The 27,784-nt window shown below is 42.4% G+C and overlaps 1 protein-coding gene across 13 annotated transcripts in view; it reads right to left on the reverse strand.

The window, feature by feature from the left end:
- Nucleotides 1-23,059, reverse strand: part of GLRA2 (glycine receptor alpha 2) — a 120,443-nt gene extending 97,384 nt beyond the window's left edge. For 2 of the 13 annotated variants that reach the window (XM_053387196.1, XM_053387200.1), the window contains exons 1-2: nucleotides 22,141-23,056; nucleotides 19,681-19,814 (exon numbers count right to left, since the gene is read on the reverse strand). In XM_053387196.1, coding sequence (XP_053243171.1) covers nucleotides 19,681-19,814; nucleotides 22,141-22,208 — 202 coding nt within the window. In that variant the 5' untranslated portion in view covers nucleotides 22,209-23,056. Of the gene's footprint in view, nucleotides 1-19,680; nucleotides 19,815-22,140 lie in introns of those variants that run through there. The other 11 variants (XM_053387194.1, XM_053387195.1, XM_053387204.1 and 8 more) reach the window with 9 other exon arrangements.
- Nucleotides 23,060-27,784: the final 4,725 nt, after the last annotated feature.

The raw sequence follows: 27,784 nt of genomic DNA on the forward strand, positions 1-27,784 counted from the left end.
CTACTTGGTGAAAGCACCAAGAATGAAATCATAGAGCAAAATATTATTGTTCTGTGTTTTTATGGCCTTCAGAGACCAATGCCTCCTTATTGGCCTTATGGCAATAATTAAAATGGTGTTTTAAGAACTTTGATGCAACCAGCCAGTATCCCAACTAAATGATAAAAAAACTCAGAATGTGAAAGACAGAATGAGATGATCACAAGAATCCAAAAAAAGGAATCATGTGTATGACAAAGCCTCCAAACTGCTACAAGTACAAATCAAAGGTAACCTTCCCATTGAAGTTAGTTTTCCCCCTTCCTTTTATGCTGTCATTCTGTGCGGTGGTTTTGGGACGTTATTCTGCTTCTTAGATGCTGTGTGTCAAAAATATAAAGGGCCCTATGTAAGATATCTGTTGAGAAACCTTAATCATCTTGCAGTATTTTGAAATAAATGGAACTTAAAAAGACTTAAAAGCTGGGCTTTGTCATAAATTCCTTTTAGTCAATATTACTATTCATTGACAGCAATTTTGAGCAACCATTAAAAAGAGAAATAGTTTTTTAAAAAAACCCTCTAGGACCTAAAATGTAGTAATTGTATGGTATTATTTTATGATTATGCAGTTTCTTGGAAAAAATCAAATAAGGTCTAAAATTATTATTCTGCTTTATCAAGCACAAACTCTTATCTTCTTAAATTCTTTATCTAGGGTATAAATAGCATAGCATATATACCCAGTGGGACATGATTGTGGGGGGAAATGTTGATTTTGCTTCTCACTGTGGACACATCCTCCAAAATCTGCCCTTGCCCATTAAGGTAAGGTAAAGGACCCCTGGACATTTAAGCCCAGTCAAAGGTGACTATGGGGTTGTGGCGCTCATCTCGCTTTCAGGCCAAGGGAGCCGGCGTTTGTCCACAGACAGCTTTCCAGGTCATGTGGCCAGCATCACTAAACCACTTCTGGCACAACTGAACACCATGACGAGTGCCAGAGCACAAGGAAACGCCGTTTACCTTTCCACCTCAGTGGTACCTATTTATCTACTTTCACTAGTGTGTTTTTGAACTGCTAGGTGGGCAGGAGCTGGGACGGAGTAATGGGAGCTCATCCCTGTCACGCGGATTCAAACCACTGACCTTCTGATTGGTAAACCCAAGAGGCTCAGTGGTTTAGAACACAGTACTACCTGTATTCCCCTGCCACTATGATAACAGACAGCTTTCCAGGTCATGTGGCCGGCATGACCAAACCACTTCTGGCACAATGGAACACCGTGACGGAAACCAGGGTGCACAGAAATGCCGTTTACCTTCCCGCCACAGCGGTACCTATTTATCTACTTGCACTTGTGTGCTTTTGAACTGCTAGGTTGGCAAGAGCTGGGACAGAGCAACAGGAGCTCACCCCGTTGCGGGGATTTGAACCGCCGACCTTCTGATCGGCAAGCCCAAGAGGCTCAGTGATTTAGACCACAGCACCACCCACCAAAGCATGATGCAATGTCATGTATATTGGGATGCTTCCAGTGAACTGTACCTTGTGTGGGGATCACCAACGTGGCACCATTGAGGTCTTCTCCTTAGTGTTCATAAACCCTCTGAGCTATCCCTCCCTCACTGCTCTTTTGGTCATGAGGTGGTGAGAATGGTTATGCTATCATCCACTGAGAAGCACGTAGAGTTGAAGAAGGAAGTTGAAAGAGTGCCACTCTTTCTTGCTTCCTCTTTCAGCTCTATGGTCTGTGAAGGCGCCATTTAATTCTAGTGGATCTGTCTTTTACCTTGATTTCTTAGTAAAGTGGAGAGATGATGATAGATAGATGATAGATAGATAGATAGATGATAGAGAACATGTTCTCTTTCTGTGTCTTGGGGTGATCTAGGAGAGGGGAGGAGAGAAGTAACCAGAGTAGGTGGTACCTACTTTACTTGCTCCACATTCCAAATGAGCCTGCAAACCTAACAAGGTTGGTGGTCACTGCCTTGAAGAATGAAGCGTTTATGGAGGCCAATGACATATGAACATAAAAGCCCAGCTTGGTTGGACTAAAGGCCTATCTAGCTCAATATTCTGTTCTCAGGGTGGTCATCCGGATGCCTATGGGAAGTTCTGATCACATTCCCCAGCAACTGGTGTTCAGATGCATCCTGCCTCTGATATTGGAGGCAATATATAGCCAATATCCATTGATAGCCTTGAATGAATTTCCTGCCGGAATGTGTGTAACGCCTTTTAAAGCTACCCAGACTGGATACCTTATAGCATGTTACAGCTGCTATTGTAGCTGCTAAGAGTTTTTGGAAGGCTGATATACAAAGCAGAATTGCAGTGGAAAATCAGATCATACCTGATTATTGCCGATTAAGCAACACAGAAGAGCTACTATCTCCTCGTGTCCTACTTAGAATCCGTGCCAGCTGTAGATATTTTGCTTTTTGAAGTGGAACCCAAATGACACCCCTTCTCCCCCACCAGGGACAATAATTTTCAAAGTCTCACTCCCATCACTGAGACATCAATTCCTGCCTTCATCTCTCCCATCTTGCCTGAAGCAAGTTGCTTCACCCTGCTGCATGGCCAAATTGCTAATGCATATCACTAATGCGGAGCTCGGTGCTAGCTCCATCACACAGAGAAAGTTGGAAACCACATCCATGCTATGGATTTTCCATGCCACTTGCAGTAACATATAATATAAGGGGATTCTTACAGCAGCTGGTGCTCTCTAATCAGGCTGAAGGTTTATGTTATGACTGGTGCTACATGGCTCTGTGATGGCATTGAAAAAGAATTGCACAGAGGCTGTTTCCAGATTCCCCTGTATGACACAGGAAGACATAAACCGGAATCTTATTCAGGCATAAACATGTACTTAATGAGTGCTCTGAATATATATGATGTAGTAATGCATCACTCTTAAATAGTCCTTAAAGGGAAGTTGTACATGTTTAATGATCATGTGTATGCACAGGGAAAGAAGAAACTGTCAATTTTGGTTCTAAAATTCCGACAGCAATTTGCAATTTCCTGTAAAAAAAAAAAGTATGAAGCTTTGTCAGAAATTCAGATGCTGGCTTATTTTAACCTGCTTTGAACTATTGTCAATAGGATGCAAAATAATAATAATAATGTAAGGTACTGGTACTTTCTAATTAAAGGAACAATTTCTGAATATCATTTGAGTAATCTCAGTACTAGGTAGCTTACTATAAAGCCTTCCCTTCTGTTCAGGAAAAAAACACTCAGAGCTTCTCAGTACAACCTCCCAATTAGATCAAAAAGTATTATAACATGAAGGACAAACAGAGCTGTTTCACCTCAAATAGTTGCTATCAAAGACACCTTGAGGTTGACCTACAATGAGGTCAAAAAAGACTGCAAATTTCAGCAGTTCAGGCTCAGGAGAAGTGTTGAGTGCTGCTTTAGTGGTACGGCTCTTTGTTGAATTTAATAAGGGTTAGAAAGGTGGCGTGAGAATAGGACAGAACTTCTAATGAAAGGAAATGTCTGCTCAAGGCAAAAACAAAAGCCTCCTAAGAATGGTATGTGAATAACGAGGTCTGGGGATTAAAGCCTTAGAGAGCACAGTGGCTTACAGTGCAATCCTAGCCAGGTCTGCTGAGAAGAAGTACTCACACGTCTTTGTGTCGCAAACATTGTGGATTCCCCGGCCACATTCAGCATCCACATCAAGGCCAGAGATGACACATTTTCCTTCCATGGTGCCTTATTTAAAATTAGGCATTACAAATACTAATTCCTCACACCCATGTGACCCCAAAACATATGGTTTAAAGCCACCCACCCAACAATAGCTATAGACCTACATCTAGTTTCCCCTTCACTCTGTAGGGCCTGAAGTCATTAAGAAAATAAGGCTCACACTGAACACGTGATTAGTTTATGCATAGATTCACTACTAGCAAAGGAAAAGCAGCTCAGCATTGTGAAAGGTGTTTGGTTTAGCCCTGTTCTCACCTCGTTTCCACATCCTTCTATAAATGATTGGAAAGCTAAGCATGCCCCTCTGACCTTGTCCTAAGCTTTTGCATCTGCTGCCCCATGATCTAATCTCTACACCTTTGGTAGAAACTGCTCCCTGAATTCCCAGGGTTCCTGATCAATTGGAAGAAACTCAGCTATAACTGTATGCAAATATTGCCCTGATTTCATCTTCCACAGAACATATGAAAGTCAAGAGCAAGACCCACTGAAACATGGAACCTGGGGAAATCTTGCTTCCTTATCACATGTTGACCGAATGCAACTGTTTCATTTTAAGCTGGGTGGGGTATAAATATTTTTTATTATTATTATTATTATTATTATTATTATTATTATTATTATTAGCTGTTAAATTAAATTAGGTTAGCTTATTTGTATTGCTTTGTATAATGCTGCATTTCCCCCCAATTATTGACCCTATGGTTACTTTAAATTGTTCTTAATATGTTTTTGGAATTGTTTTTTTATTGTTGATTGCTTGATGTTGGCCACTTCGGGCACAGGAAAGTGGCATACAAGTAAACAGATGGTGATGATGGGAATGAAAGTGAGAAGAAGACTCTGACAGTTAGTGTAATATTGCCTTGAACATGACCTGACTGTGTTGGATCAATGATCACCCGCACACTGCATTTGAGAACAGCTTTGTCCCCTTTTATTGTGATTCCCAAATCACAAAAAGGGAAAGTGCATTATTGAAAATGTTCATTTACAAGACTCAGCTCAGCCTTAATCATTCTTAAAGGTAAAGGTAAAGGTACCCCTGCCCGTACGGGACAGTCGTGTCCGACTCTAGGGTTGTGCGCTCATCTCACTCTAGAGGCCGGGAGCCAGCGCTGTCCGCAGACACTTCCGGGTCACGTGGCCAGCGTGACGAAGCTGCTCCGGCGAACCGGCACCAGAGCAGCACACGGAAACGCTGTTTACCTTCCCGCTATAAAGCGGTACCTATTTATCTATTTGCACTTAAGGGTGCTTTCGAACTGCTAGGTGGGCAGGAGCTGAGACCGAACGACAGGAGCTCACCCCGCCACGGGGATTCGAACCGCCGACCATGCGATCGGCAAGTCCTAGGCGCTGAGGTTTTACCCACAGCGCCACCCGCGTCCCTTTAATCATTCTTACGCAGGGTAAATATGGGATTTCTTTGATGCTGGTAAGTCTGATGACTTTCCCCCCCCATTGAAGGTGGCATGATAAAGATACTGTGGTGTGTACACTCAACCACTATTGTCCCTGCTTTACGGGTTTTGCAGAGGGTTAAAAAAAAATCTTCAAAAACTCAGAAAGACTCTATAGCCTGGGGAAAAATTATGACCATGTACATCACAGGAAACAATAGAATCATAGAACTGTAGAGTTGGAAGGGACCCTGAGGATCATCTCGTCCAACCCACTGCAGTACAGGAAGACACTGTTGTCCCATAGGGGGGGTCAAACCTGCAACCTTGGCATTAACAGCACCATGCTCTAACCAACTGAGCTATAGTTCTATCCTCTCTTAGTTGCATCCAACTGCCAGTGATTCCTCATAATAAATACCATGGACCAGTTGGGAGGGTTTGGTCTGAGTCTTCTAATCAATAGGCATATATAGTCACATCCCCCCACCCCACCATAATCACTACAATATCTGATCCTTTGTCCCACCCAGTACCATATTCCCCAAGATACTCCCAACTTCCTTCACATGCAATGTATGGGTGTAACATGGCAGCCTTGAGAAGGCAGCAAAAGCAATGGTGACAATATAATGCTCAAAGCTTGACGGAGGGTTTACAAGAAGCAGCTGAGTCATATGTGGATGAGGAGCTGTGCTGGGATTGGGCATTGGGAAGGGCAGCTGATGGAGACATAGGGCAGCAAACTCTTTTTTCACTTGTCATACTTGGTAATGGAGACTCCCTGACTAATCCTTAATTTTACTTAGATATATGAAGGAACCTCTGGTATCTTAACATGGATTACACACTCGATGGGCTGCAAATAAAACTTTCCACATTAATACAAAACAAGTGGATGGGTTCATAGAAAAGCACACAGCCGTTGTCTCTGCAAACTGCTCCCACCCATTGTGCTTTTGCCGTCAGTTCTCAGAGTCCACCAGTTAATGGCTTCCCATTCCAACTAATGTGACAGGAGAGAGAAAAGAAGCGCACTTTGTGCTTTCACACATGTCAGTTAATTCAAACTCTCAAATGGAAGGACTGAGTGCTTCCAATTGCTGTGCCACAATGGCATAATGAAGACAGAGTTGTGCTGCTTAAATGCCTGGGCAATGATAACAATGGAGATGGATTGGAAAGGAGGGGCATGGAAGAAAATTGAACCGGGCTTGAAATGTAACATGCTGAACTTGAAACATGGGAAATCAGAATTGGTTTTATTTTAATTATTTCTATTACCGTCTACTCACCACAATTCTCAAGGCTAGATATCATGTCATTAAGTGATTTTTGTCAGTTGAAGGCAAGCCCCTTTCACAGCAGGACTTCAAGTAGGGGGCAGTTTTTTTGACTCAAGTGTCTCTGGGTCCAGACCTCTTCAAATGGAAAAAAGTTGGGGTCCCTTCCAACTTTACAATTCTATGATTCTATGATATGTGTTGGAATTTAATATCTTGGTGTTTTCTGCACAAAATCACAGGGCCGGATTCAACTACAGTGGTACCTCGGGTTAAGTACTTAATTCGTTCCGGAGGTCCGTTCTTAAGCTGAAACTGTTCTTAACCTGAAGCACCACTTTAGCTAATGGGGCCTCCTGCTGCTGCCACGCCACCGGAGCATGATTTCTGTTCTCATCCTGAAGCAAAGTTCTTAACCCGAGGTACTATTTCTGGGTTAGCGGAGTCTGTAACCTGAAGCGTCTGTAACCCAAGGTACCACTGTAATGGGTCCCACTAGTTGAAGCTCAGGCAAAAACCTCTGCTAATGAAACAGGCCTTACTCGCCCACCCCCACCCCTGCCTCCCAATTGACTCTGAGTGGGAGTCAGAAGAATCTCCAGAATGGCAGGTGGGAAGAGGAGAGGGTGGATAGTTCCATCAGGCAAGCAGGAATGCTTGCATTGATAGAGCAATCACTTTAGTGCCACACTGAATTCCTTCCAAAGACTTTACACAATGGAAACCATTTCAGCAAAATATTTGCTTGTAATAGCCAATCTTTTTATTAGGTGGGCTTGGTATTTTAAGTCTATTCTGATATTTTAATTATCAGTTACGTTGCTGGTCTTTTTGTTTTTAAAATTGATTTAATGATGTATTATTGCTCCATCTCTGTTACCTGAGGTTCAAGCAGCCTCAGTGGCTAGCAGTGCCTTTTACCAGTTATAGCTGGTGTGCCCATTACAGCTATTATTGGATGGGATAGCTCTGCTGTGGTGAATCATGCTCTGGTAACCTCAAGACCTGATAAAGAGAATGTGTTCTATGTGGGGCTGATGGGGCAGGTATCATCTCCTCTAACTTTGGTTGAATGCCGTCCCAAATCTATATAAAATTTTAAATTACAGTTGTGTGATACACAAAGGAGGGAGGCAACGTCCATGTTGAGCACTGTTCAAATTCCCATACTTCTTTTATTTATTTGTGTTGTATTACTTGGTTGTCTCCAGAGAACAAAAGAGACAAAATGGATATGGTTGTACAGATTATTGGATCAAAATTTGTTCTCAAGTGTGTGTAAGATTTATGGCACTCAGTAGTTTCTTGACACGCTCAAATAAGACAAATCACTTTCTCTCCTCTTTGTCTTGAGCTGGCTTACCATTCCTCCTGCTTCTTTAGAGACAGTCTCCTTCTACTGTGCCAGCATGGCATTCTTTTCAGACTAACAAACATCCCCGCATGACACTGGGATGTACTGTATCTATGTGAAATCTATCAGCATTGAGAGACCTCCTGCCATCTCTTCAGTGACAAGCAAAATCTGAATCCTGGTTTCAAGAGCTGAAAAGATAATATGCACAACCTGATCACTGGGCAGCTTTCTGTATTTGTAGAAAGTAAAAACAAATGGAATGGAATCGAATATTTTCAGGGGGAAAGCCGGGGCCAACAAAATCTGGGTTTCATCTCCTGAGCAATTATTGTGTATACAGTGGTACCTTGTGTTAAGAACTTAATTTGTTCTGGAGGTCCGTTCTTAACCTGAATCTGTTCTTAACCTGAAGCACCACTCCCGCTGCCACTGCGCCACCGCCGCACAATTTCTGTTCTCATCCTGAAGCAAAGTTCTTAACCTGAGGTACTATTTCTGGGTTAGCGGAGTCTGTAACCTAAAGCGTCTGTAACCTGAAGCGTCTGTAACTCGAGGTACCACTGTACTAATAGCAATATCAGTTGATAGAATCATAGAATTGGAAGACACCACGAGGGCCATCTAACCCAACCCCCTGCAGTGCAGGAAGGAGTCTTTTGTCCAACATGGGCTGTTCTCTGACAGTCAGTCCTTATGTAGCCAAAAACAATACCACCCACCAACAAGTGGAGGAGTGGGGAGCCTCCAGTCCATAGGTCTGCCAGGCTTTCCCATTTGGTTTCTTTTGGCCAAGCCACACGCACCTGCCCTACAGATACATCAGATCAGAGGCAGGTAGAGGAGGAGCTTTCACAAAAGGGACTTTGCAGACAAAATGCAAAGGCAGCAGCTGGTTGCCAGGTGATTGTTCCCTATGTAGCATTAATGGACAGATTAAGGCTTGCATTGGTGGTATGCGATGAAGAACATGAATTGAGGGACACACAGACCCTCACATGACCAAGTCTTCAGAAACAAGTCACTACCCATACTGTTTATATCTCACACATCTTAATGGGTTGCCCTAGCCATGCAGCTTCCAACATATATAAATACATAACAAAACAGTAAGCATTTAAAAAACTTCCCTATACAGGATTGCCTTCAGGCGGTTCGGGGGCTGGATAACTCCATACCCTCCAACATTTATCCAATGAAAATAGAGACAAGTAAGGAAAAGTAGGACATTCTGGGATAAAATCAGAAACTGGGGTGGCTTCTTTAAATCAAGGATGTCTCTGGAAAAGGGTCTTGAAGGGTCTGTAATATTACACTAAGAGGCCTGTATGTGTGATGGCCTGGTGTGAATGTGATCCCTCTCCAAAGGTGTGTATGGGTGAAGCACTGCTCTGATCAACCCATTGCTTACTTGTGCATGGGGAAGAGTGAGAAAGAAGGTGCTCCTCTACTGTGTCTCATCAGACCTCCATCTCTCCGGATCTCCATTATATGCGCTCAGTGTTGGCATTTTTAGACAACAAATGAAATGGATATCTCTTGGGTTTGTACTAAGCACTTTACATACCACCCCTCTTCACACATTAAGAAGCTGTTTCCATGCAACAACTGTTCCCCCCACCCTTCATTCTGTTGTTTACTTGCTGTTGAATGTTTCCTTTCTCTAACTGAGTATTTTCGGTAATTAATTTTTCTCCCCATGGTATTGGCAAATTGCCATGCAATGGGTTTGAACGTGGGGGGGGGGAATCCACGGAAAACTGATTCCCAGTGCCAGAAAGATAAAGTACAAAAGCCATTATCTGTAACTGTTGCCAGGGTAAATTATAAATAAATGACCTGGTCCAGTGTGTTTATTATCCAGCTTTAAACCCATTGACTCAGCATGAAAATAACATGACGCCAAGAGATGAATTGTAATCAGATACACCCCCCGCAACCCCTGCCAAAACTGCAGCTCACAAACACTGAGACAGCAGTAAGTTTCACATGCCCTTTTGCATCAGAAGGAGTGACTTGGGGCACATTGTCACTCTAGAACATGAAATAATAGCCCTGTCACAGCACTGTCTGGCACTGAAGGCACTATATATAGTACGGCCTCATTTGTCCAAAAGTCCTCAGGGGTGGGGTGGGTGACAGTGGCTAAACAGAGGAAAGAGAATAGTTCTGCTTACACAGAAATGTATCCATGCACATGTGGGCTGATGTATACATTCAGAACAAGCCTGTGGTGGAATTCTCCTGGGATGGAGCCACTTTAGATTGCAGGAAGAAGGTTGCCTGTTTGAATCCACATCCAAACTATCCCACCCATGGAAAGCCAGAGGAAAGCTTGGTCTTCTTCTTGATGTAACAGGGGCTTATCCACATTTATATTTCCTCCACACTTTCCAAGCACAGTGCACACTTGAAAGCTCCGTGTCCAAGATCTTTCTCTCCATTTTTTGCCCTGCAGCTTTCCCCACAAAAACCTGCTTTTTTAAAAGTTGAACTGGAGCAAAGAGCAATCTGAAGAAAACCCAATTTGATGTTTGTTGTGCTGCAGAGAGCGGGTTCCTGCAGGGAAAGCTCTGGGGCAACGAAAGAGTGCTTGGACGCTGAGCTTTAAAGTGTGGGCCTGAACATTGCATAATCCTATTTTGGTCCCTTGTGCAGGGGCGGACCTTGGTAATTTGGCACCCTGTGTCAAAAGGCCAAAATTTGATGGCCCCCACCCAGCCCTTGTACTGCCTTCCGAAAGCCGTGTAAGGGAGGCACTAGCCTTTGGGAAGGGACGTGGGAGGCTCTGTGGGTTAAACCACAGAGCCTAGGGCTTGCCAATCAGAAGGTCGGTGGTTCGAATCCCCGTGATGGGGTGAGCTCCTGTTGCTTGGTCCCTGGTTCTGCCCACCTAGCAGTTCGAAAGCATGTCAAAGTGCAAGATAAATATGTACCCCTCCGGTGGGAAGGTAAACAGCGTTTCCGTGCGCTGCTCTGGTTTGCCAGAAGCGGCTTAGTCATGCTGGCCACATGACCCGGAAGCTGTATGCCGGCTCCCTCGGCCAATAAAGCGAGATGAGCGCCGCAGCCCCAGAGTCGGCCACGATTGGACCTAATGGCCAGGGGTCCCTTTGTCTTTATCTTTAGGCTTTGGGAAGGAGGCTCTAGGGCTCTGGCAGTGAGAAAAGAGGACTTTAGGACCCTGTCACAGCCCTCATGCCTCCTTCCAGAACCTGGGGCAAGCGCTTACCAGGCTTCAAGAAGGCACCACCTCCACTTGGCGCCCAATGCAGGGGAACTGGGCGCGCTGCCCTAAACCCACCTCTGTCTTGTGAAATGGTTTAATAATGGCTGCTTACCCGTCTCCAGGTGGGCATTAGCTACTACAATGGATTTGCAACCATCAGTTTTTGGAGAGATGAAAAATGCTTCATGCAAATAATGTAGTGTTTTCCGTCACTCTCACCAGCGTTGTTTAATCTGCCAAGTAAAACTGAGGCTGCACTCGAGGCATTCATAACAGAGCTCAAAATGCAGTATTTCACTCTGTACAATGGAATGGATAAGAGAGAGAAAAGGCTTTTTCCGAAGGAAGGCAGACTCTCCTAATTCTGCTACGAGGGCCATGAGTGATATGTAATAGGGTTACATGATTCTGACACCAAGGGTAAGAGAGACTGCGATGGGTGGGTGAGGTGTCAAATATGCTCTCTAGTGCCTCCAGCAACTCAGCTTTCTCAGCAGAGAGACAAAGCAAGGAGGAGAGGGGGGAGGGCAGATCATCGGCTTTGTACGCAGAAGGTGCCAGCGTCAATCCCCAGCATCTTCAGACAGAGCTGAGAAAGAAGAGCTGGTTCTTGTCAGAATAGACAGTGTAGTGTCCTTGGAAGTTCTAGGTCTCCAACTCCCATCAGTCCTAGGTAGCATGGCCAGTAGGAATGATGGGAGTTGGAGACCAACAACATTTGGAAGGCACCACACTGGCAACCCCTGAGCTAGATAGGCCAATGGTATGACTTGGTAGAAAGCAGTTCCCTATGTTACTATCAGGAGGGATTTTGCAAGTTCTATTGTCCCTTGCTATAGCTGATAATATACTACTACGAAACCACAAGATCTGAGCAAAATACTAACATGGCAAAGTCTCAGGGTTGTCAGTGGGCGTGAAGTCAATGCGCATGACATCACGTAGCTAAGGCACACCTTAACCACTATACAGGCAACTCAGTCAAGATGTCCTGGTTGAAAGGAAGACAGCATTTCAGGGGTCTTGAAATAAGGAAAGCCTGAGCATAAAACACAGGGATTTGCTTTATGTTGACCATGTGGCCATCCCGTTCAGTAGTGTTTACTTTGACAAGCAGTGGCTATCCAGAAGAAACTATCCAGTTTCCTTCAAATGGGAGATTTGAGACCCTCAACCTGGGACCCTCTGCAACTAAACCTGGGACCCTCTGCAAGGAAAACATTCTTCCATTCACCTATATACTTTCCCCTAGACATGGCAGATTCATGTATAAAATGGTGGCGGGCAACATGGACTAAAAGTGGCCTGCATGCTTACTCAATGAGATAGAAGTGATTTAACCCCTGTCTAACCTCTGCACAGGTAGCTTCAGTAAGAAGGGGAGAACTCTGGAAACACACATAATGTACCATAAGCCCTGACACAGGCTGCCTGGCCATATGTTTATCGGGGAAGCAGGTTTGGCCTCACTAAGCTATGAATAGGATAAGATGATGGTCCATTGCCTCTGTTTTCTGCTCACTGGTCAATCCAGTTACTGATGTAAGGGCACACAACTTCAAAAAGGCTGCCTCTCCCAGTAATTGTGCCACTGTAATTCATTTCAGTACCCATAGAAGCACAGAGATAGAGGGGATCTCCAGTATCATTGAGTCTAGCCTCTCCTAGAAAATCCAGCATCCCAGATCTGGGCCAATATCCCAGATATGTGGCCAGCTCTCATAAAACATCTCTAGTGAAAAAGAGTCTACCTTCTTCCACTGTTGAACAGCTCACAAAATTATTCCTCTTTAAGTTGCCCCCCTCTATAATATGAACCCATTGGTTTGGATCCTCCTCTCTGGAGCAACAGAAACTAGATTTGCTCCAACCAACTATATGACAACCTTTCAAATATTTGAAGGAGGATATCATATCATCACTTAATAATCTCTTCTCCAGGCTAATTCCATGCCCAGCTTCTTCAACCATTCCTCCTAGGACTTGGCCTCCAGGCCTCTCACAATCTTTCTCACTCTTCAGCAGACCATGATCCAGTTTGTCCATATCAATCTTTAACTATGCTGCCCAGTACTAGACACCATGCTCAGAGTGAGTTCTGTCCAAAAGCAGAATGAGACCATTCCTTTCCATAATCTAGACACTAAGGTGTTCTGCAGTGTGAAGGTGTGGTGAGTGTGAAGGTGGTGGCAAAATGCCCTGCCTGAGCTCTTTCCTCATTGTAAGAAGGGCAAAGGAAGCTCAAAACAATGGACAGAAACACTCCTACAAAGGAGATGGAAAAACACTGCAACATTTTGTTGCCGTTCCCACTTTATCCCCCAGTCTTACTAGAAACTCATCTCTATGAATCCAGCTTTGCAGAATAGGAGCACTATTAGAATAGGAGCTGGGGGCATGGAATGGGGCAAACTAAGATAAATGTGACAGTGTCTGCTCAGGAATTGTCATGTTTATGATTTGAACAACATGATTGACTTTATGCATCTTTATTTATTATACAGCCCTAGTGAAGTATGCAAAGTACAAACCTGAGATTCACCCCAGAGCAATTGCAGAGCAGAGGCCCCTCATTAGATATTTTTTAAAAATGAGCAGTAAAGAAGAGTATTTTCTGATGCCTCATTATGGAAGTCCCAAAGGAGTTTGCTGTTTTTACCCCTGGGTAACTGAAGCTGAGAAATCATTCCCAATTGAAAAAGAGACCTCAAGCACATCTGGATGTTTAAGCCATCCTAGAAAAGAACAAATGTGTTTGTTTTGTATGGTGCCTAGTCCATCTGTGTTATGACATTTATGTACTTCATATTTTTTTATCATGTCCTTCTACCAATTTGGAACACAGGTTGGTTTGCCAGTAGGTGTTTTTTTTTTAATTACAGTATTATTATTAATTTTAATTAATTGTACCTACTGTATGCTTTTTGTAATCCTATTGTACACAGCTTGGAAACTTAAGTGTTGCATAACTAGCTGAAATAAAGTGAATAGTGTGTAAAAATTGTAATCACAATAAGACGGCCTTATTCGTGGCAAAATGACATGCCAGCATATATATCGTGTGGAGCACTGGGAAGAAGCATCATGTGCCAAAAAATGTGGGCAGGTGCTTCTTTGTTGAGGACAGAGAGAAAAGACATGTAAACATCTTGCATGGTCACCAAAGGGAATGGAGCTAAGTAGGTAATCAATGAATTTGTTAGATCTGTTGAAGAAAAATTTCCTCTTTCATTTTATAAATGAGGAGCTTGTGGTCCTTAAGGCTGTAGATATAATCCTTCAAAATACAATCACTCTTTTCCCCATATGCAAAGTTTCCCAAATAAAGTAGAGGGGGGAATAACTGCATGCAGCCGTACTCTAAAAGAGAAGTATGAGAGATTGGCTCTATTGTCCAGGCTGCAGTTTGGATAAAGGTAAAGGTAAAGGGACTCCTGACCATTAGGTCCAGTCGTGGCAGACTCTGGGGTTGCGGTGCTCATCTCGCTTTATTGGCCGAGGGAGCCAGCGTACAGCTTCCGGGTCATGTGGCCAGCATGACTAAGCCGCTTCTGGCGAACCAGAGCAGCACACGGGAACGCCGTTTACCTTCCCGCCGGAGCGGTACCTATTTATCTACTTGCACTTTGATGTGCTTTCGAACTGCTAGGTTGGCAGGACACAGTTTGGATAGAAGTTACTAAAACCTGCTAAATGAGATAATAGTAAGTCAAGTAGAAGTGATATATGATGGGAGCAATCACCAGATGAAATCAGTTGGAAGTCCAGCTATGTGAGTCACATGTTAAAGGGGCAAGATTCAACAGATGTTTGTGAGGCTCCTAAACTGGTGTGAGTTCTGGGAATCCTTTGTTTATAGTAGGGATGAAGGGAAGTTTGGCCCTTCAGATATTGCTGAACTACAACTCCTGTCACCCCTGGCCATTGGCCATGAGAATTGTAGTTCAGAAACATCTGGACCAAAAGTTTCCCATAGGATCATTTATACATAACATATCTGAGGGGTGTGGGTAGTTATATTTTAGAGGGCTGTTTAAAACAGCTTCCCACTGCCACTGAAGATGACGACTTGAACTTATTATTTGCTTGTTACACAAGGAAAAGGTCTCCAAGCCACTTACAAGACCATGTTAGATTTGGCATAGAAAGTAGCATTACTAAATGGTTGGTAGTATGAATCAGATACAATGAGAGTGTTGAAAGGTGAGTTTCCTTTTTTCGTATAATTATTCTACCTGCTGGCACATATTAATTGTATCTGAATTATTTTCTTCTTTTTGAAAGGTTGTTTCTCATGCTTAAAATGCTCGAGAATATTTCTGATTCAAATATGCCATTTTATTGTATTGTAGCATTCCCTCATTAGCCAGTAATTAAGCGTTTTAAATGCTAATGTACACCTGTTAGACTGCGCAGATTGCATTGGAAGTTACTGGCACAGGAAAGCTCAAAAATGCTCCACAGTGTAAAAGGCTCAGATGTGCTCTGCCGCGTCGCCACGATACCAGACTCTTTAAATCAACCCAACCCAATGTCTTCCAAAACCAGCTTGGTGCCCTCTATATGTCTTGAAGTTGTGGTCAAAAACTTATAAACTGGGTGAGGCTGCTGTCAGTGACACTTTTACAATCACTTGCCTTCCAAGCACTGGCAACTCTTTGCCATACTGGTGTCAGGGAATGAAAACAGAAAGAAAGCAATATATTTATCTTATCCAGTTAAGAGCATGGAGGAGCATGCAAGTTTTGGAAGTGATCTGTGAAGTGTTATATGAATGCACCTCATACATATGAGGTTGAGGTCCCTTCAGCCCCCCTAAAATATTTGAGGGGGCCACCCCCCCAAAGTTGATGGGCATTGTCATTCAAATGGTGTATGTGTGCTGCATCTCGTTATAAGATACTAGGTGGAATGCAACATCACACTAATATGATTGTTTCATCAGTGCAAGCATGTGGCAGACAGAACAATCTCTTCTCCCCACACACTATTGGGAGGGTTCTCCCAACCCTCCAGAGTAGATTTGAGGGAAGCATAGAGGTGCACAGGAGGAGAAGGGGGGGGGGGAGTCCTGTTGCATGTGCAGGAATCCTTTTGCTAGCTTTTGCTAACTCACTGGGTTCATTGAATCAAGCCCATTTGACATCTATTTTATATTCCAAATAAGGGCTGTATTTCATGAAGCAAAGAATCCTTCCCTCGTTTTCATACTATGAAAGTGCCATTGTCTAGAGCAGGGGTAGTCAACCTTTTTATACCTACTGCCCACTAATGCATCTTTCTGGATGGTAAAATTTCCTTACCGCCCACCAGTGCTTGATGGAAGGAAGATTCAGCTTGTGCTGTAGAACCCCCCTACTGCCCACCTAGACTCCTGAAACGCCCACTAGTGGGCCATAGGGACCAGGTTGACAACCCCTGCTCTAGAGCAAAATTTAACTGTGTACAATTAACAAAAAATGGCCTCCCTTCTGTTAACAAAGAAAACGTGTCCAAAACCCAACTTTTTACCATGAGTTCTAAATGGCTTCATCTTCATCAATATTTAATAGATATGTATTGCATCAATGGGGTGTAAATATGGAAAGTTTTGAAGGAGGGTATATAAATTCAGGCCTTTGCTTGAAAGTTCTCACGAACAAGTCATACAAAAAAAGTAACACAGAAAGGTAGCCATATTAGGAACCTTCACTAGGTCAATCTGCACATCACAACACAGTGTGTCTAGCACATCAACTGGTACATGGTCTAAAATTTACATCTACCTTTAGTAACATAAAGATCGTGTAGTGTCTCTTGGTTCTCTTTTTCCACCCATCAAGGAGCCTGGGTGCTTTGCCTAAGGATGGAAGTAACAGCCTTTCCTTCTTTCCTTCTTGGGGTTTCAGGGATGGGAGAATCAGCAGTTGTTATGCTTCTTGTTCCCTGCAGGACCTCAGTGCATCCTGAAATCTGCACCTTCATCTGAATGCCTGCTAACTCCTCCCCTATTCCACCTGAAGGCCAGATGCAGCTGCCATTCCTTCACCATCAGCAAAAGGTTTTTTTGGAGGTTTTTTTTTTTAATCTGCCCTCTACCCTGTTTACCATCTTGCCTAAAGACAGAATATGGAGAACTCAAAAGCTTGCATACTATTTGTGAAATTATTCTAATATGGATTTGGGAACTTCTCAAGAGCAAGTGTGCAAGTTGGATTACTGTAAGACAATCATTAGGGGCTTCCCTTGTGCTTGACCTGGAAGCTGTAAGTAATTAGTGGAGAAGGCCAAGGCCAAGTACCAGGCTATTAGTATACAAAGCCCTTAACAGCTTGGGGTCAGTTTATTTGCCAGATCGTCTTACCTAATATATGCCTGTGCAACCATTTCAGTCTGCGTATCTGGCACTGTTACAGGTCCCACAAGATACTTGCTTTGCACTTGTAAGAAATCAACCTTTCAGTGTGGCAGCACCTATACTTTAGAACTCCCTGCCAATAGATATCAGGTAAGCATTTTTGCTGCACCTTTTTTGGTGCTAGCTTAAAACATTTTTTGTTGAGGCAAGCCCAGCTAGACATGTAGACGTTATATGTGTTTTATTTTATTTGCTACTGATTTTTTTTAATTAGACTTTGAATATTTGAATACCTGCTTTTAACTGTTTTTTATCAACAACACTTTGTGCATTATTTTATATTGTTGTAAACTACTTTGTGGTGTGTGTTTTTGTTTTGTTTTACAATCAAGCAGTTCATAAGTTTCATTAATTAAAAAATAGTTTACTGCCAGCTTCCTAAGCCTGGATCTTATAAGCCAAAAGGGATCCTGTGTTCTAAGCAACAGGAAGGGTCTTCTCTGCATCCACCTTTGGCCCTATTCCCATTGTGTAGTGTGAAGAATGTGGCCCTTCCTTTAGCATTATTGCATCTTCCACAGACTAGGCTTGCCATAAATCAGGAAAGTTCCTGACATGTCCTGGTTTCCGGGTGTAAAAACAGTGTCAGGGAGGAATTTTGCCGAATTGGCAAAATGTCAGGGAAAACCATCCAGATGTATGGCAACACGATGGAAAAAGCATCTTAAAATCACAACTTTGCGAGTGTCAGGAATTTTACTTTTTGAAATACGGCAATCCTACCACAGACACACGTGCTTATACCTATCCTCTGCAACTTTTACTTCACTGTTTCATTATACTCCTGCAAAGATTTAACAGCTAGAAAGCAAAGGAAGCAGAAGACACTAAAGATTCCAGAAAAAAATGGATTCAGGGTGCTCTAGGAGGGAGTAGAAGTGAGAAGCAAAGAAGTGCATTTTGTAACCTCTTTTCAAATGATAGCAACACCTTCAGCTCACAGCTTCTTGTAAAATGTGGCAGTCTGATATATTTGCAAATGCAGTCTTCTATAGGTTATGTGCTCAAATGTGCCACCTCTTGACTGCTATGTAGCAGACAATGTGATGCCCTTCAGCTGTTGTTGGACTTCAGTTCCCATCATCCCCAACCACTGGCCATGTTGGCTGAGGCTGATGGGAGCAGTAGTCCAATAACATCTGGAAGGCAAATGACAAAAGTAGCAGAAACACTTGTTTTCCCCACACAACCCAATTATTTTGTCTATATACCACTCTGGAAATCTCATCCTTTGTATTGTCCACTGAACAGCAGAGGCTGAAACAGATTTATTTTAAACACATCATGTCTACAATAGCTCAGATCTAAATTAGAATTGGACAAGATAACATTTCTGTGCACCAAGGTGAGGGTACCCTCTCTCCAAGTATTTCATGTGCACTGTCTTACTTGCTAATAACTAAACCTTCTGTTTCTTTAATCACCAGCTCACTTATCTCAGAGTGGATTTGACAGTCCAAATAGACTTCAGCAGATCAACCTGAAATAAGGAAGTTACGTAAATGGCATAGGCCTAGTATCATGGACATGTATATACAGATTGCTGTGTTTGTTTATAAATCAATGGGATAGGTGTTTTTTATTATATTCAACTTATGTTCAATATAATATCCTGTTTATGGATAAAATGAGTACGTCTGTTGAACATAAGTTGAATATAATAAAAAAAACCTAATTCTCTACCCTGTTTCCATATGGAGGTAATTCAACTCCACTTTTAGAATTGTGTTGAAACCAGTAAAGAACCACATTCCTAAAATCAGAGTAATTACTTGGGCCACTTTACACATGCATATGCATCACGTGATTCCTCAACGCTTCAAGCTGATTCAGACATGCATGTTCATCACTTGAGAAGCGCAATGTCTAGCAATGAATGGGACATAACAGATCTAACACCACAGTTGGGGCTTTCATTTTGCGCAACATCACCTCAAATAAATTGTCTTCACTCAAGTTCACACCCCAGTCATCTAGTGTACAATGATCAGCTGGATGAAGTCAAGTGTGTGTGTGTGAGAGAGAGAACTAGGCCTTGATGCCTACAAGTGAATACACTCTACTAAAAAGCATTTGTGTTTCCAAAATATTAAGTTCTGTTTATGGTGCTGGATGGTGTTTATGGTGCTGGATCTGTGATGGATCACTCATATACGCAAAGCACATTTTAATTACTGAGTGATTAATATGCTTGTGAGAACAGAGCTTCATAAAGGCCTAAACTAGTGCACATGTAAATATCATAATTGGTATTTTACAGACTCCCAATTAATTTTTAATGGACTTAGAAAGAACTTACCTTTGAAATTTGGCCTTATTCGTGCATCATAACCTGATGTCCGTCCCATCAGTTTGTCCAAGAAATCTGAAGGAGACAGTGCCTGTGAAGGGGTTTTCCCAGATCTGGAATCATGTTCTTTACAGAAAGTTGTCCTAAACAAATAGTTAACTACCATTAGCCATTATTCTTTGATTGAATTCACATAATTTCACGAGAGAAATCTATTGCCAATTTGAAAAGAATGCAACAATATGTTGATGATATTAATGAAGTATTACATATCATTCTCAAATATGGAAGAGCCAACAGCGTCACAACTCTTCAAGAATCAGGCAAAAAATGTCGAAGACTGAGATTTTATTGTTCAATATTGGCTTTTACTTAGACATCATTGAAGAATTTTATAAGTATTGCTGAAGGCATATGGCTATTGACCAAACTGCGGGAGGCATTGAAAGACAGGAGTGCCTGGCATGCTCTGGTCCATGGGGTCAAGAAGAGTCGGACACGTCTAAACAACAACAATCATAAATACGCATCTGCCTTACTTTGGGTTCATAGTTAGAAAAACTGGCAAAACTTATCACAGAGGAGTTAGAAACCTTGGCTGTGTTAGTGTACAGAACATTACACAAGCACAGAAACTCTACAATCTTAATAGGCATTAATTAAATGACTCGGTTCTTCACCAATTCTATTTATTTCCTCCGGGAAATGTTGAGATGTGAGGTTTTTAATTTTCAATCAGCCCACATCAAGCAAGGAGAATGGCCTCTTCCTGCAGCATTCATATCAATTTATATCCTATTTGGTGTTAATTGTGCTCTCATGCCTTCATAGCTTTCTTCATGTAACATGCTAAGCATTCCCCCTTAAGATAAAGAACAAGAAGTACTTGAAATGAACAAATTTGATCCACAAGGAAATGAATTCCATCATAATAACTCTCCCACACATTTTAATATATTCCTTTGTGTCTAAAATGTGTACTTTAATTGATGTATGTTTGAATAAACCATCTAATAGGGATCAGAAGTAATCCTCTCAAAGGGACTTTTACAATAGGCTGTGTTCTAGTGTTATCTTAAAGTAAGTGCTAAAAATTGATTAAATGTGAAGAGAGAGCAGAGAAATGAAAAAGAAATACAATGGGTGGTATCCAACATTAGTCACACTCAGGGTGGATGCACTGAAATCAATAAACTTAAGTCCATTGATTTCAGTGGGTTTACTCTGAGTATGACTAATTTTGGATATCACCCTTTATTTATATAGTGACCGCACAAATATGCATTCCGGGTTATTGGACACTGAAGTCAATAACTATTCCTGATCCCTACACTATGAAGCAGTAACATGTTACCTCATCAACTCTCGTAACATCACATACCTGGTTTCCTTTGGAAGGAAGGGCGGAATGTAAATTTAATAAATAAACAAATAGTATTGCTAAGCAGGACATGACAACACTTTTTGAAATTGGTATGTAGAGAAATTGGGATAGGCTGATAAGTAGACAAAATATGTAATTGTAAAATTGGATAATGATCAATTACACCATTGTTATTTGGAATAGCCTTTAATTAGCACCAACAGTTTCACTGAAGTGCATCAGCTGTCAGTTACATTGACAAATACATTATCCCTTTGGAAATAATCACATAATGAAACTCATCTAAAAACCTGATTTGTCCATTTAACTATCCACCTTTTCCTTCTGCTGAACATACAGGGTGTTTAGTTGAAACAATATGATCTAGGCATGTTAAATGTTAAACAGATGTTTCTTGAAGTGATCAAAATCTGCTGGGATAATGACTTCTTTTTGAGGTTTCTTCCGCAAGCAATTGTCTGTCTCTTTAGCACCACATACATGAATTCATATCATTTTTTTTACCCCATGTTAATTAATCCAGAATAGCTCCAGTCTTCCATTTTTACTCACAGTCACTAATACAGAACAGCACTGCTACTTTGCAGGTAAGCATGCATTTCAAGGATATGGAAACTCTCCTCTGCCACCCTTTATGATTAACACAACAGGGAGATTAAAGTGCATTAGAGATTAACTAAATACACTTGAGTATATTTCCTCAGACAAAAATAAGCCCATCCCAAAAAACAGATTTTACTATCCTATACAGGAAAAAAAGGGACTAGTTGAGAAATTCCAATAATATTGAAGAAGGTAGATTTCAATTACCGGTACATGAGGAAATGTTTCCAGTTTCATTGCCCATAAAACATTTTTTTTCTCTAACAAAAAGGGTTCACTTGCCCAAACTTGTTTGGATTTTTAAAAAGTATGTTACCAAGCAACAGCTATTTTCAAATGGAAACTTGTCTGTAGTCTGCATAAATTTAAAATGAAATATTTATCAACACAGCTAAAATATGTCAAGTTTATGGAGTACTCCTCCTGTGTTGTCCTAAATTCCTACAGGTTTAATAGAGGCTTTTGGAACTGATTTCACCTACCTGAAGTGGTGTGTTTCTAAGAAAAAGGCAAACAAGGCTGTCAAAATGTTCACTAGCTGTCGGTTCATTCCTCCTGTTTTCTGCGTTGAGTGTGGAAAAATATCCCAGAAACGGTTCCAGAGTCAATCAAAGGGGAGGGAGGCTCTCAGAAAGTACTAGGTCTTCTCTAAATCCCCAAATCCAACAATAATTTAAATTTCTTTAAAATCAGAAAGAGAAGACCTGCGTTTCTATACATTGGAGACGGCAAAAAATCAAAAGTACCAGTCCTCGGAATCATGGTTAGGTTAAGCCCAGGCACATCCGAAACAGCCAGCACAAAAGATACGAAGCATCTGAAGGGGCAGTTCTCTAGGATGCTTTCACCCAAATCCTGAACCCCGCTCAGAAAAATCAAATCCTTCTCTACCTTAGCACCATGCCAAGGGGAATAGCGCTGCTGCCACGCTGGTCTGTCTTCCAGATCTGCTCTTATTTCCCTTGGGCTTGCACATCGGCATTTGTCTGAATCGTCGTTAAAAATGGGGGAAGAAGCTGTTTGCCTCTCTCCTTCCCTCCCTCTTCCTTATCGGCAAGTTGTAAATATCGAGAGGGGGTGATTGGTGTGGAGCTGGAGGGAAAATGCTACGCTCCCTCCTGTGCCGGAATGAGGGAAGGAGCCCTGATCTTACACACGGACTATAAATTTCAGCACTTGGACAGCTCCACGCTCAGCTTGTGCGCATGCTTCTGGCTCCATCAAACGTGACTGGAGTTCAGAGACGTTTCTTCCTCCAGGAACAGGCGCTTAACTCTCCCGTCCCATCGTCTGTTTTGGGTCCCAGCTTCCTCCCATAAACGCAGGAGAGAGAGAATGGGGCCGAAGAAATCTGAGGAAAGACGTGGCCAAATCTGCTGTTATACAGCTCCGTGGGGCGGGAGGGATACCAAGGGGAAGGCGCAGGAAGGGGAGGGGGAGAGACAGAAGAGGCACTTTGGGTGGGGAAAAGGCAGCGTGGGGAGAAGTCAGAAACCCACCATGGTGCCTCATAAATATCCATTATTTACACTCCTGCCACTTCATGAGAGTTACTGCTGCCAGACTGTATGTAGGGTAGCATAGAAGGAGAGCCCCGGCTTCCCAGGGGTGGCGAGAGAGCTGTGGCAACTCGGTTTGCCTGCCTTTCTCAACACGGCAGTTCCTGACTCTGAAATGGGAAGAAGTGGTGAGGTGGGGGGGGAACCCCAAAGACCCCCAGGATCTCAGTGAAGAAACCCCACAAGCGCCTCAGAGGACAGCATAACCTCCCAGAGGGGCTTCGATTATGGAAGCCACCCACTCTCGCCTCGTCTTCTGTGGAAACAAGGCATATCTTTGCACCTTGCTTGCTTGAGAAAGGAGGGATAGGTAAGAATGGAGGGGCGTGGAGCGAAATCACATCTTTTTACCTCAAGAGTTGGAAAGGGGCCCTATTTGCAAGAGAAAAAGCAACCTTGGAGAAGGAATAGCCTCTTATTTTTGAATGGTGGAAGAGGCCACCTTTTGCATTGTCTCCTGGAAATATGCAGGATCCTTGACATTATTCAGCTGGCTGTGATTTTAACTCTCACCAGAAAGTCTGCTTACTGAAGAGCCTCTTTATTTGAATCTTCTACAACAGAACTTTCTGTTTCCAAAGTACATTTAATTAAGAGGTAAAGTGGACAGAGTGCCTGTGTATTTGTAACTCAATAAGATGTGGTCTCTCGCTCTCTCTCTCGTTCTGGCTCTGCTGTAGAAATTTGGAATGTAATGTCAAGCAAACCAGCCCCTCCTACGGCTGATGAAGATGTCAGCCAGATTTTTAAATGTCTCATTACATACTGAGCATGACATTCCACAAGCAAAGGAGGTACTCCAGTTTTATTGCCACTTTTTACATATGAGGATTCAAGAAAGACATAGCGGGATGCCAGAGTGAAAGGGGACATTTTCTATGGCTCGTTTTAAATTTAAAAAACAAAACAAAAGACAACTTTACATCTTTCCCTTCAAATAAAATGCTCATCAAGAAACTGTATACATGAAGATCAGTATTTAAAATCTGTAATGCCCTGTTTGGGTCAAGAGGAATATTAGATTCAGTCCCAATCCCAACCCTGAAACTCCCTATTACTTCTGAGCTGGCTTTTTCCTTCCGTTAATCTGATATGGACACTTTACATGTTTCCCATTAGAAAATCATTACATGGTGTTCCAGTTTGAAGCTGCCCAGAGGAAGCTCTCATTTCTATTAAAGTTAAGTTGGCTTCTGGCTGGCCCCAGATTAGGGAAGAGGGAAGAGCCCAGTTCTTTCCTATCACAATGGCACCATCCTCTCTTCATTCAGCACACCATAATATGTAAAGCAATTTGAAGTTGGATCCCAGGTGTCATGTGATATTGCAGAATTCAATTTAGATTTCCCTTTTAATTTATTCACCTGTTATTTCAATTAAAACTCATCACATGTGGAAGGATAAAGCACCTGTGTTGAATCTACAGTCTTCTGCCCAAGCTGTGTCTGACAAATCAATGAATTAATCCTCAGACTCAGAGGACACCATTACTGAGGGTGAAATTCAACTTAGCACTCCAGAGCATTTCTACTTGCCCAGTAAAAATTATCTCCCCTGCTCCTGGCCCTCCAGGAAGGCATGGACAGTGCATAGGGGAGGAGAAGGGGGAAGCCTTATTGCATTAGTTGGAGTCAAAGCGCTGGCTTCTTCTAAGGGAACCAAGTATCTGAATCTGTCCATAAAGTTCGTTAGACTGGAGGCCCCTCCACTCTGTTGCAGTAGGAGACTACTGGAGTGGCCTGGGCCCCTTTAGCTGAAGAAAGATCTTCCAGTGTGGGTAACAGCTGCTATTATATAGGGCACAGTCTCTGATTGTTGCTAAAGCAACATCAGAACCATACCTTACATCCACTATGAGCCTCATTTTGCTGCAGAGCAAGACATACACTGACCTTTATAATATTTATCCTTTCTAGCAGCTCAGTCCTGCAGTTAGCCTTCAACACTGATATGCAACAGATCTCTGCCAGATCAACTGAACTGATAGGATATATGCCTGCCCCCCCAGGCTAGACCCCTCAACCCAATATCAAAACTGACCTATGCTGTTCTTGGAATTTTTGTAGCTCAGACCTGCTCTCTACTGCTCCTGATCATTCTTACCATCACCCTTCCAGTGTTTCCATTTGAAAACATGTTCTTTTGAATGCAACCCTAGTCACAAAATGCTTTTGTGAATGGTCTCCCTGTTGCCGAGGTGAAGCTGTTTCACCTCAACCATGTCATGGGTGTGGGGAAGAGAAGATGATTGGCCCAGAGTCTTTAAGGATCTGTTTGTGTTTGACCACTGTACATGGAGAGTAGTACTTGCACTTTCAGCCTGGGAATAATTTCTGGTGTTATGTGAAACATTGTGTGGTTTTTGCACCAGGTGAAATTTTGTAACCATTTGCCACGTGATTTGGTGACCTGATTTACTGCTTATATCATCCACCTAATATGCTTATATCATCCACCATCATTATTTCCCACAAATTGCAGGCAGGCAGAGAAATGCAACACATATAATTGACATTAGCAATATGGGCTGACAACGCTATTCCTATCTCAGTTTTGTGAATGGCCTCCATTCTGTGCCAGCTGTAAGCACCCTTACTGAGAAAGACTGGCTTCATGAATGGGGAAACTCTTCAAAATCTGCACTTAGGCTCAGAGCTTAATCCTCTTTTGTAAAGCTGTAAGAGACCTGGTCACTTTCAACATGGTCTGAGACATCTCTGCTTTGGCAAGAAAAATAAAAGTAGCGGAGGCAATAGTTTCTTTTGCTACCAGCTTACCTGGGATGGAATGGAGTAAATTAAAATGAATCCAGGTGCTCTTCTCCCTTTACACTGTCCCCTGTATGATGCAAAAGAATTTGTCAATCTTTTTCTGGGGAAAAACACCCTGAAAAACTCAAATGAAAATCTAGGGGATGGGGAACTAGTGACCTTCCAGAAGCTGTTGGACTGTAACTCCTGCCACCCTTATCAGGAATGATGGAAGTTGTAGTTCAACAACATCTCAGAGGGTGGCAGTTTTCCAATCCTGTCTCCAGCTGCAGGTTAATAGTTATGCATATCAAGTGATGTCTCTAGATGCATTAAAAAAGATGGTTCCAGCCTATTCAGTGGTGTTCCAATAAGCATCACTATGCAGATTATAGTGTGCCTCCAGATGTATATTTCATGAGTTATGCTTGTAGAAGCCTGCTTCTGTGTGTAGATCACACTTGCTGGATTGGGGCAATATGCATTACTTCTCTTAGCATTCTTAATTAAGACTGTCTCCCCTGACATCTGTGAGCTTATACATTGCATTATCCCGTTCAACAGGGATAAGGAACCTCAAGTCCTTGGTATTCTCCCCAGGCCTCCCCCAATTTCCAGCTTTGTTTGCTTGGCTGGAATATGTTATTGAATTCTGACAATGCTTCTTGCTTGCCTGTATGGAGAATAAAGAGGTGACTGTACAGAACCTAGCTGTCATGGACTGGTTGGATATAGAGGGATGGTGGGAGGAACCAGCTGGGGAACCCCTAAGGGAAGAAGGCTCAGAGCCTGGGGATTGGTGGTGGGACAACAATGCGTGGTCAGAGGGAGAAGACTGGAAGGAGGAGATGTCAGAAGCAGAAGAGGTAACAAAGCTTAGCAACTGCTTAATGAGGGCCAGAGATGAGTTGCTCTGCTCATTAGGCCTGACACTTCTGTGCAGTTCCTGGTTTTGCTAATAAAGAGTTAACTCCACTTGCTCAATGTGATTTACTGCTGGCTTCCTCCTGCCTACCATACAAAGGTAAAATTTGAATTCATTGTTCCACCCACTTTTGCCTCTGCTCCCCCACCCCCCACCAGTGGCATACAACCCTCGGAAGGTTGCCCAGAAGGGAATTTAGCCCTCAGGCTGAAAAAGATCTCCCACTCCTGCCTTACAAGGATCATATGTTTTCACTGAGAAGACATAATAAACAAAGGCATCTTCATCTGAAAAAGCAAATCGGTTAGAGCACTTTTGCCAAGGAGTGCAGTGCTGCTGTTCTTCTGTTTACACCACAACCTTATTCCTATTTACCTGGAAGTAATAGCAGCTCCAAGTAATAGGAGCACCAGTCATAGTGCCCAGATATTTGAAAGAAATAAAAGAATTCCATTTACACAAAGAGGCAAGAGTAAATATAGCTAAAAGCATAGTGGAACTGAAGGTAATGAAATGTGTTGCTGCAGTGAGCCAGAGATTTTTTATTTATTTTTTAAAAAATGAATCTTGCCTGCTTCTTGAACTGTATGATAAAAAGTGTAATTGAGCAAAAGAATCTAAAATTAATATCAATTCACCCACCCAGCTTTTAGAAATGAAAAAAACCCAAAAACACTGCAAGGGTATTAACTACAGTTCAATTTGCAAAGGCATTAAAGTCACATCCAGGAATAATAAATCTCAGGTTATCTTTCAGGGTAAGGCAATGGCTAATCATTTCAATCACTGATGCCTAATGAAACCAAGCATTTCCATTTTTAAGGTAATCATCATCATCCAGGGCTTGCAGTTCGCAGCCAAATCCAGCTGCCATCAACACAAAATCCAGGTA

Source organism: Podarcis raffonei, chromosome 4 (genome assembly GCF_027172205.1).
Source record: "Podarcis raffonei isolate rPodRaf1 chromosome 4, rPodRaf1.pri, whole genome shotgun sequence".
Taxonomy (NCBI): Eukaryota; Metazoa; Chordata; class Lepidosauria; order Squamata; family Lacertidae; genus Podarcis; species Podarcis raffonei.